Below are 12238 nucleotides of genomic sequence, written 5' to 3' on the forward strand. Positions count from 1 at the left end.
GTTGTTCAATAATAAAATTAATCCTCAAAAATACAACTTGCCTAATAATTCTGCACTCCCTGTATGTTCGCAAAGGATTTTTTGATGGCATCAATCACAGTTTCCATGGTGTGTGGTACCCATGAGGAAATCTTTCTAGGAGTAACTCGACCTTTTGGTTACATTAAATCGTAAGCTTGGCTTCTGTTATAGCAGATGTACTACAGGCGCAGGACTAGTGGATTTCTTTGAGGCCAACCTCTCAGTCCCCCTTTAGATTCACCAGCTAAACCAGTTTCACAGTAAAATTAGCAGACTGTCAGTGAACATGTCATGTGTGGTAAGGTAAGGCGAAATAAAATGATGCATTTCTTGATTCTTATTTGGGAATCTTAAATTCTTATGTCTTTTAGAGAGATAACCTCTAGCAAACTGTCGAATTTCTCATGCTATCCAACTGATTTGCCAAAGTTTGTTTCTTTGTCCCTTTACCTTTCCAAAATAAATCTTTTTCAACACCGTAGGCCAGGAACAGTTAATTTGGGACTGTTTTTAACTGTTCGATATAAAAACTACTTGTAATCTCATCTCTTTCATATTTTCTAAACGTAAATATATATACATTCATTAAGCTCAACAATTGGGACTATAAATATATAATCACTAAAGTCTATTGGTAACCTTTTGTAAAGATCCACTTCACCTTACGCACCTTGACATGAACACATTTTTTTGTAAAGAAATGTTTTTTTCTCTTTTGCCACAAACCTTGCTTTCTATATGGCTCTCCAAATGGAGAAATAATTCAAACCCATGCTGGAATGCTGCAAGCCTTGCCTTATGGGTACTGGTGAACAATGTACCGGCAAATAGTTTGCAAGAACCCTGTGTTCAGCCAGAAGCAGATTATCAGAGAGTGCCCCAAAGGCTCTGGGTGCAGGTTTGCTGGGCATCAGGTGCGACAAAGGGCCATTACAAATGCCATCAGATGCTGAACATATGATAGAAAAGCTAAACAAATTAGCTAAAGAACAGAGTTAATGGAACCTAATGCTTGGCTAATGAGATGACAAAAAACGTGTTACACCAAATCTAAAAATGTAGTTTAAGTAACACATAAATACATGTTTTCACATCTAACTGTTGTAAGTGGAAATACATTTCTGTGAGATTGTCTATTTTTGGACAGTGTATATCTATTCCGCGTCAGTGCAACTGTGCTAGTCTTGCATCTCTACATAATCTATGTAAGGACTTTAAGTTGATCAGAGGGAACTAGGATCTTTACAAGTGGATTTAGTATCTGTAAGAATGTCTGCAACTTCGCAAAACTGTAGCATCCTTTCTTTTTTATCTATCTCTGCAAGGATGACTGTGGAAGTACGGAACTCCATCTGCTTCGAGACAGAAAAACATCTTGCTTAAATGTCTAAAGTGGTTTTGGAGGTCAATAATGGACAAAGCCAGTATTGTTAAGTCATGTTGAGCTTGACAATGCTGCATGCTATAGAGGCCCCTATCTAATGACTTGCTTGCATGCTCATTGCTCCAACAGACACTTCCCTCTGATACTATTGATCTGAGAACCTTCAGAACAACTAAGGAATACCAGTTCCATAATGAATCAATCAAGTATGGAAAGTAAAACTGAACTTCTACTTTTTGGGAAAAGTAAGGTTTGAAAAAATAGTGCTACTCTTTGCATTTTACTTAACAGTCAGCTTCAATAACCACTAGCATTGCATTCTACACCAGCCAACACAGTACACATTGTAGTAGCCCAAATGCAAATTCTCCTATCTTCACTGTGCTCCAGCACTGGTGTGCCGTTCAATTTCACAATCCACTCAAAAGTCCATTGAGTCACCCAAGAGCTCTGTGGAGGATGAACACAAACTGTAAGCCAAGTACTGCTGTCCCATAAAGTCAGTCTGCTGAACTAATGTTAATGTACACACTGCTTTATGACTTTGCCTGTACTTTTGTTTCCCAGTACAAGCCTTAAACATGGCTTACTTTTAGGGTCCTTTACTCTTCCACAAAAGTGTACTGATTTAAACGCATTGCTTTTACTTCCACTTGATGTTCAATTGTGTTTAACTCTACCATTGGAATGCTATTTACAAGAAATCTTGATTTTTCTCTTTCTACTTCTTAGTTTGTCCTGAATATGCAATGAGGCTGGAATAATACCTTTTCTTTCAATCATGACCTTTTTGCATACGGTCTGCTATAAACAAAAAACTTGATATGGCTCACAAATCATGAGGCACATAGAGAAAAAAATGTAACATGCATACTTACTGATGGCCTTGGAGAAGCAAAGATCGCCCCTTCCTCCCACCGATGTCCCACATGATAATGCTGTGGTCAGATGCTCCTGAGAAAAGTAGTCTCTGAACAGGATCCCACCATAAGCAAGCAATGCTACCTGTGAACAGGTTTCAAACAAACAAAATAGAATTAAAGCGATGTTCTACATATTTCAACCTTACTACAAAATGCTTCTCTTCAGACTAATGTGGTGTCCCTGTTTAACTGGCGAGATGCTGGGGTTTTTACTGTTTGAGAAAACTAGTAATTACTACAGAAATAACCAATGCTGGTGCAAAGTGCTTATAAGTTATATTTGCCTCGGTGGAGGAGGCTACAACAGATTTTACTTGAATCATGACATCTCAGAGACAGCCTCGTTAATGGGATGACATCTTGCAAATCATCACGTAGATCTCACAAAGGCATCTGCAATCACAGATTCACAACAACACAAATAGAAAGAGGTAAGGAGGTTGCACAGGATGGCGGGGGGCATGCATACACTGCTGTGGTCCCCACAGTAAAGTGTTTGACAACCCATCAGGGGGCCCAACTCAGCTGTCATTCATCCTAGCTTCAGGTCAGAAAAACAACACCCAACTTTCATTAGAAGTGTGGGTCCCAGACATTTACAACTGGCCAGAACCCACTATGATTAAAGGTCAGGAACTGGAGAAACTGTTCATCTATGTTAAGCACCTCACAATCCAGTCCTGGACTTTTTGTGGGAGATTATTAGTGTGCCCGAGTGGACTGCGTGGCTGACCCTGCTCCTTGGCACTATTCCGAAGTGTTCCTACAGCAGACTGCATTGCTGAGACCCTGTAGCAGTTGTGCTGATGCACTGCCAAAGTGTGCATAAGTGGACTACGCCACTGGGACCCTGAAATTGGCCTGTATCACAGCAATGATCTGAAGTGTGCCTGAGCTGACTGCACCCCACACCACCCTCCTGAGAAGCCTTTGACAGCTCACCATTGCTAGTACTGAGAGTCATGTGCTGAAAGGATTGTACCTGGCTCAGTTTGCATAGCCACGGTAGGTCGGAACCTGGGATATCAGAGTCAAACGACCACCGCCCACAGCTGGAGCTCAGTAGCTCCTGTCTGCTCCCTGGCCCCCTGAAAAGAGTTTGGCCTAAACGTTAGGGAAGAAAGGAAAATTTACAAATACTACAGTTTTAATACAAAATGCCAATGAAATTCCATCCAGTTGGTGATGTAGAATCTTTTAAGTAAATATGCAATTATGCAGATTAATAATTAATGAGAAAAGATTAATCCACCATTAAGATGCATTCTGGGTGAGTTCCTTTCCATATTTTATCAGTCCGTATTTGTAGATAACGTCCCTTTACCATGAGTGCTCGGAACTCACTAACACTTGTAAATTATGTATTAGCCAATAAGCGTGCTGCTTTAATCTGGCAGATGTTACGGCTGTCTCTTTGTATGGAATGTAAAGTACTGTACTGGATATTGTATCTGTTGGCTTGAGTACATCTAGAAGCAATATGGCCTATATACAAGGTGTATACGGTGCAATTCTCTTTAATATTCCTGTCAAACATACATTCTTATAGGGAGTGAAATATGTTTATACACCATACCGCACACTCACCACCAGCAGTTAAATACAGTTTTGTGTAGACTTGTGTAATCTCTTTTAAACCAGCAAAAGTGGTCTTTGGGACCCTCACCCTAAACAGACTGTGCTCCTGTAGCCTTCTGTGTTGAGTTGTTCCTCTGCAATTAGATCTCCTTATTCTTTTAAATGTTCTCGCAGCTTTAGGCGTCTCAGTGCCTTTTGTAGATATTGTTTGACAGTGCAGATGCCTGTAGTGGTCTACAACCTTTTCTTTAATAAGAGCTACTTGTGTTCACTGAAAATCATCACAAGCTACTAGTATAATCAGTATTAAACAAGTTACCACTTCACACAAGATTATTTCAATGGCCAACATTTGAAAGATTATCAGCAGTAATCACATCAGCGCAGAGTTGTTAGCAGTATTGTAGAAAAGGGATTATCAGCTTGGATTGTCTCTACATGGATAATATATAACAGTCATAGCAGCAATGGCTTGGTACAAAGGTAATAATATTAGTAAAATGTCTCCATAACGCTGCATAATTTTTCAATATATTTTAGAAATGAAACCATTCGTCTCGAAACACTAGCTTATGAGTTCTGAAATTACGCAAATTTTTGCCTAGAGTACACGCTTTTGAAATTTGGTATACATGCATTGATTCAACCAAGCCAACCTTTACATTTTGCATGCTGGGATGCACACTGGAGAGTCACCTGTAGGTAGCTGGAGAGCTACCAGTAAGTAGCTCCCAAGCTATTTGTTGGAGAAGCCTGCTGTAGGGCTGTTTCTGATATACAGAGGGCTTTGGTCAAGACCCATTTAACTATTATTTTGTTGAGGCCAGCCCATTGTTTTGAGACGCTGTCGACCACCTCTTGGATCCACCCAGAAGAGTTTATGTCTCAGTTCATGCTATCTGGTGTATAATTCTGCCTCCTAAGAAGTGGTTCTACTGCAATACAAGATGGATTATTTCAAATCTGAAACCTATCACTCAATAATCGGACTTTGGTCACAGTCAGTTCCCTATCTCATACATTGACTCTATAGGAAAGCAATCCTTTTCTGATATTTTGTTTTGCCAAAGACATTTTTAATGCTTTTGTCAACACTATTGCCCTGGTTGTAATGGACTAATGCATGGAATCACAAACATACACAAATATACTTTGCACATTCAAGCCATATCGACTGGCTTTGACAATGTTTGCTTCATTTGTTTCTAGCATTTCATCCACTACTTTACTAAACAAATGACCTCGACTGAAGGGTGGTTAACTATATCTATCTGCACATATGGGTTCTTAAGGGTAGTTCTGTGTTTTTCCTGATCTAGCTAGTGATGATTAATTTTTTCGACCTGGAGGATAATTTGCCCTTGGACTTAAAGAATTTTAAATCTTTGAATCGCAATGCTGAAGAAGTATTTTTGTTTATGGATTTGAAATCTTCAACTATGAACTTTTAGGTGGAGGCAACGTAGGTCTAATAGTATTCAGAACTGAAAAGACTATTTTCAGCAAGACAGAGGTGGATTCCCAAACTGGTCTCTTTTTTTATGTTTGGAATAAGACCGCACATGGCCGTGCATCAACTCTTCTTTCTCACAGATCACAGTTTTTGGGATGAATTTGCAGTCCAAGGCATAGTTCTGGCCATGGGAATCACAGAAACATAGGGTTCTGTAGGTGGCCTGCACCTTGCACTGAGATGAAAGTCCTCTGGTCTGTTTGGAAAAGTTGTGCCCTCCTGCCTCAGTGTTTTTCATCGAGCAAACTCATCAATCAAGAACATTCATTATAAATGCTCCATTGGTCTTTACTGTTTGGCATCAGAGGTTTGCGATTTTAATTGGGGTACAACCAAAATGTACCTCCATTATGAATAGGGGTGGCTACTGCCGCTCTAGATTATGCTCTGTCTTGGGTGGCATCAAATCCATATCCCTGTACCCTTTTGGTGAGAACAAAAGAGAGTTACGTTGGATAAAAATTAAAAAACTATTGGAATTCAAATGGGGCCTCAGACACTACAGAAACATAACTTTAGTGGCTAACAGGTTATTTTCGCACTTTTTTAATTACTAAGATTGGAAATGGCGTTGGCGGCATAGTGTAACAAAATGATGGCATTAGAAAATATTTACTCCAGGAACCCATACACTGGGGATCAAAGGGTGACAGAGGAAAGAGGATGGAGTAATGAGGGGCGGAGCTTGAAAAGCAGAGTCAGACAATCATGTCATACATCTCTTTTAAATAATAATATGCTGCAATGAAATCGGCAATAAAGACATATGACACATGTGACAGTAAATCTATTGCAGCTTACTGAGTTGGTGATAAAGAGGCTATATTTTAAAATATGCTACAGGATTAAGGGCCAGATGTAGGTAGGTCCGAGATTGCGACTCGGAAATTGCGAGTCTGTCCGACTCGCAATTTCCGAGTCGCAATCTCGGATGCAGAACGGTGTCTCAGACACCGTCTGCGAATCGCTATGGGGTCGCAAAGACCCACCTCATCAATATTCATGAGGTGGGTCTCATTTTGCGACCCCCATAGTGAGTCCCTGCACTCACAGGGATGGTGGCCTGCTGAAGTCAGCAGACCTCCATGTCTGTGACTGCTTTTTAAATAAAGCAGTTTTTTTTTTAATTTTGCAGCCCTTTTACCTTAAAGGAAAACGAGTTGCAAAATGAAAAAAATACCGAAACCATTTGGTTTCGTTTTTTCAGAGTAGGCAGTGGTCCATAGGACCACTGCCTGCTCTGAAAAAGTATTTATGTCGACATTCACAAAGGGGAAGGGGTCCCATGGGGACCCCTTCCCTTTTGCGAATGAGTTACCACCAGTGTGACACTGGTGGTAACTGCGAGTTGCTTTGCGACCGCATTCGCAGTCACAAAGCAATTCTGAATTGCGATGCGAGTCGCAAATGGGAAGGGACCACCCCTTCCTATTTGCGAGTTGCATTCCCAAACTGCGAGTCGGTACCGACTCGCAATTTGGTAATGAGCATGGCGTTAGGCTGTTTGCATGGCGCAAACTGCGATTTTCGCAGTTTGCACCATGCAAACGGCTACCTACATCTGGCCCTAAGACACTTGCAGCAGAGATCTTTGTGTGCCCAGCAATTTTGAGTGGATTATAATAGTGGTACGGGAAGTCTAGTGGTTAAAGGAAGTTCTTGGAGAGTTCATTGTTTTGTCCAGTCTCATGTTTGACTCAAAGTAGGTATTATGGTTAATGTGCCTGCTACCAAGCACATAATATAACATGCAGACAACAAGTTTGTATTTTATGTAGATAGGTAAGTGGGCTACTGCTTTTGACATGTAGCTCATTTTCTTACCTCTAAGTCATAACTTTCAATCCTTCCAACATAGCACAGTGAAATATTTACCAACATCAGACAGCTGCAGCAAACTTTAAGTCCTGGGTTTAGATCATTATTGTTTTGTTTCTCAATACATTGTTACTCGAAGAATACAAAGAAGGATTTATTTGGGAAGTAATAGTTTTTTCAGTACAGACAACCACAATCATTGGGCTACACTGTATATCCTCATTTTGTATTCCTCCCAACCATTCACTCTTAACATATGATGTCTACACGTATGGATGATCTGTGATGCCTACACCTGATAAAGCCTCATTGTTTTATGTTAAATTTCCTGGACATATATTTACACACTTGTATGATTTATTGTGCCTTTCTGTTTGATGTAAAAAGCTCTGACACCCTATACTGGGATAAGCAGAGCCAGAGAATAATTAATTAAAAATATAGGTGCTTCTGAAATCATTGTTAGTATATCACTCACAACCATAGATAAATCTTGCATCCTTAGAATGCATGCATTTCTCTTATACAGGGGGTTGAACAAAGTCAAAAACTTGTTTCCAAGTCATAGTTTATCTAATGTACTTTTAAAGTGATAAGCTGTGTGCCTTGTTTCCTTGGCATCTAGGTGGTAGGCTCCAGTTGGCTCTCAGCCAAGGTGATAGTTCAACACAAGAAGGGCAGGTGAAGCTTTAAATCAGGCCTTTGCTTAAGATCCAGATGGAAGTAAAAATACTGCCTGCAGGTTGCTACTGTGTACAGAATGTAGGCAACACACAGGCACTGCTGAATTATATCCCTGTGCCTGAAAATGACACCAGGGCAAATTCAGCTTGTTTCCCTGGGGATCTGACCCAGAAATAGCTGCCGGAATCCAGTTCTGGTGGGTTCCCCCTACTTTCCTGTACAGGTGTAATATCTTGAATGGCTTCCTGATAAGCCGAGAATATAGGCAGACAGGGGTCTCCCATCAAAACACTTTCATGGGCAAAAAGCAGGTAAAAAATCTGGCCCTTGATGCTGGTAACATCAAGTATTAATTGACAAAGATTAAATGCTTCCTGGAGGCACCATGCAGTCTGCCAGCAAAAGTCCCCAAACCTAGTCAATAGCTATGATAAAATATTGGGAGGCAGCTTTGCTCACCAAATGATTATGTTCCTTATATATTTTAAGAGCTAGTAGCAGCAGCTCCTTTGCTATTAAAAATCTATGGTTATGTGTTCTTTATAACACTTACCTTCATGACCTTTGAGTGTTGAAATAACTGAGCTTGTGTTCTGTTCCAACTTCAGAAGTGTTATCTGCCCAGAATAATCTCCAATGAAGGCATGTTGAGTATCATAATCATATCTGGATGCATTAAATCAAGGATTAACAACATATATCCACACACTCTCTGTTATCATTCCTTTTCATGTCTCAAAAATGCAGACAGCCTTTAGTCCCTGATACGCTGATAAGGGGACTTACAAACAGCACCAAATATTTCTTGTTAATACAGTTTGATACCAATTATCAATGTAATAATATATAGTAGGGAAAATTGCTCAATGTGTTAAATGCTTGCCACTGTAATTTTTCTATGATTAGCCAGCCCAACTTACCCTTCCATCCTTCTGAGGTAGGTTCACCAAGAACATAATTTCAATAGTAGTGTCACACTTCATTTACAATATTTAGAGACAGTGAAAACTGTGATATAAAGCACTACATTACCGTTACATAGGGATATGTATAACTAATAACATGGGAGCAAAGGCCCACAAGAATAAATCTTTCTTATCATTCTAATGTTTCCAAAACCTTCAATTGTTATAGCTGATTGTAGCTTTCTCCTAGCACTGTACAAGCCCCACCAAATACGTCTATATACTACATACAATTTCACTAATGGCCATTACTATGGACACAGGTGATCTGTATCCCGCGTATATCTGAAAAGCCATTACCCCCTAATCAGCATTAATATGGTAGTTCCACAGAGCAAATTTAGCCAAAAGGTAGAGGAGAACCGTAGGGTGAAAGACAAGCATAAAGCAACAAGCAAGAGATAGATATGTGCTGTGAATGATTAATGCACTGTGTTATAGTGTTATTTAAAGAGGTGTGTCTTAAACTCTTTCCTAAACTGGAGCAGCTGTGGGGCTGTCCAGATGGATACAGGGTAGTTGTCCTGCAGCAATTATGTCCTGTAGATCTTAATTTTCCTCGGAGCTGCCGAAGTGGTTCATGCTGTTTGTAACTAGATTTCATTGCTCTAGATTTCTCTGGATGCACCCTGCAACGACTCCATTATCAGAGCACCTGATGATGTCTCCATTATCAAAGCAACGTTAGGTTGCACTGTTTAATTACTGGAGTGATGCATCACTCACCAGCTCCAGTTCTTTTCAAAGGCTAGAAATCTAATGGATTATGACCACACTGGCTTTATACTTAGTAAAAGTACTACGATCTGCACTATACCCACATTCAACCAGCTCCATCTGGAAGAAGATGACACCCAAAGGGGCTTGACCCACTTGAATCCATTTACAGTTTTGGCACTTTCTCCCATTGTCCACAATGTCTCACGCCCAGGAAAACGGGGCTGCAGGACTTTACACTAGGCATGTTCCTTTCTGGCTCAATGAACCCCCATCTAAAAACTGAATCGTTTCATACAGGGACCATTCCGGGATGGCCTTGTAGCTCAAATTTGAAACGAGTACTTATTACTTCTAGAGATATGATCTGTTTTAGTGGTCCACTGAAGACATAAAAGTGTTGTGGAACCTCACTGGCAACCTTACAAGCAGCCTGTCTCGATGAATGAATGACACTGATTCAAGCAGCGGAGGACTAAATATGTTTTCAAATTGATTCCAGGGAAAACCGAGTTGCTGAACTCTAGCTGTGATAATGAAGTGTGGATCCACAATTTTTGGCTAAACTGTGCTATCCACGTCCAAACTCCATTGGTTTGGTAACGAACTATGGAGGTGTTTTTGAATGCTGACCTGACCTTGAAATGTCAAGTAGCGAGACTAGTCTGAGGCTTAGGGATCCTTTTTAACCTGCTTTCACTCTCTTATCATAAAATGGTAGTAAACATTTTTGTTAGAGACTGCCTGCACTTTAGAAATAATATTTAGCAAAAGTTGATTATACATGAGACGCTATCCACTATTCTTATGCCGATTATAAAAACCACAGCTGCGTGCCTACTCCAACATCCTAAAAAGACTGACTATGCTTACCAATATTTCTGTACTCTGCATTGGCTTCTAATGTTGTAATAGGTCAGACCCCTTTGGTAAAATAGACACTCTGGCGAGCCAAACTATATTAACTGAAAAAATAGGATGGTAAACTCTGCCAAACACTATCTTTTAAGCTTCCCTTTCTTTCAGATCTAGAAAGAAGGTGCTGTCTGTTTGGATAGTAACTGTGTAGAGTTATCTGCCCTTGTACATGAAGTGTACAGTCAGTCCTGCACAACTGTAGGAAGTCCATCAACACATACCTCCGATTTAAGATTTGGCTCCTTGCAGCTCTTGAAGGAGATTATAGACTCATGTGTGAACGAATGCTGTGCTTTACCATGTACCATCTGATGTAAAATTCAATTTCATAACATTAAAATCTGCAAAAAATAGAATACACAAAGTGGTAACCTCGTAACATAATGAAAAGGCAATAAAGTTATGTCATGTTTCTAAATAAATATTGGAGGTACTCTTTAGGTGTGGCTGTAATTATTCGTCTGTATCCCAATACTTTGCCTCCTTGATTTAGAATCTTTCACTTAATGTATTACAAATTAAAAAGAAACAGAGTATTTATTAATGCCTTAAATATAACTACTACATTTGTGACATTCCTTGTATTTAATAATATTAATTACCGGGCTTTTGAATGGCTTCATATCCATAAGCACTGCCAGAAGTGAATGCATGCCATAACCATTATACCGCTAGCCTACAATATCACATGAATTGCTGCAGAATAAACAGCTACTTTAGTCAGTGCTTCCGAGACAGACGCAAAGGTCCATAACAAACGTGAGGGCCATTTCTGTCACATTAACACCTGGATAAGTGCTCCCCAGTGCTTAAAAAAAAAACAAGCATTTGCAATGCAATAGGTCTTGCATTTCCTTGAGTTAGAACTATTGGCGTTGTAAATGCCTAACTGGACTTTGCTTGCCATATAAATTGGTCAACCCTGCCGCATAATTTCTTCCTCTCTGACACATAATTCTAGTGTCCCTGTATAACTAAAGCACTTTCATTTATTTTCTTCTTCCATCTACAGCAATAGGTCTTGCATTTCCTTGAGTTAGAGCTATTGGCGTTGTAAATGCCTAACTGGACTTTGCTTGCCATATAAATTGGTCAACCCTGCCGCATAATTTCTTCCTCTCTGACACATAATTCTAGTGTCCCTGTATAACTAAAGCACTTTCATTTATTTTCTTCTTCCATCTACAGCAATAGGTCTTGCATTTCCTTGAGTTAGAGCTATTGGCGTTGTAAATGCCTAACTGGACTTTGCTTGCCATATAAATTGGTCAACCCTGCCGCATAATTTCTTCCTCTCTGAAACATAATTCTAGTGGCCCTGTATAACTAAAGCACTTTCATTTATTTTCTTCTTCCATCTACAGCAAAAAAAACAATTCCTCTGTGTTTTCTCCCGCCCTCTGTCCCATCAGCAATCATATCAAAAACACAATTTAAAAAAACATAAGCTATTGAACTAATAAATATTTGTAGAAAATGCGACAGAAAAAGCTACTGAAAACTATACAAGGCTCAGAGCTGTCCTCACATACAGAGAGCCCTTAGTCCTGAATCTCTAAGCGTCCCCATGCATGTTAAAGAAATTAAAGAACTCCAATGGAAATACTTATTCCACAATGGTAGTTGTAGCAACATTTCCCAAAATCAGGGAGCTGGTTACAATAAAATGAAAACATTGACACGTGGCGCTGCTCTGCTAGCATACTGCTTTTCATTT

The 12238-nt window shown here is 39.8% G+C and overlaps 1 protein-coding gene across 1 annotated transcript in view; it reads right to left on the reverse strand.

Moving 5' to 3' along the window:
* Positions 1-12238, reverse strand: part of WDFY1 (WD repeat and FYVE domain containing 1) — a 213021-nt gene that overhangs the window by 97325 nt on the left and 103458 nt on the right. Inside the window, exons 6-7 of the mRNA XM_069213483.1 lie at positions 8475-8587; positions 2284-2410 (exon numbers count right to left, since the gene is read on the reverse strand). Coding sequence (XP_069069584.1) covers positions 2284-2410; positions 8475-8587 — 240 coding nt within the window. The remainder of the gene's footprint in view (positions 1-2283; positions 2411-8474; positions 8588-12238) is intronic.

This window comes from Pleurodeles waltl, chromosome 11 (genome assembly GCF_031143425.1).
Source record: "Pleurodeles waltl isolate 20211129_DDA chromosome 11, aPleWal1.hap1.20221129, whole genome shotgun sequence".
NCBI classification, from domain to species: domain Eukaryota; kingdom Metazoa; phylum Chordata; class Amphibia; order Caudata; family Salamandridae; genus Pleurodeles; species Pleurodeles waltl.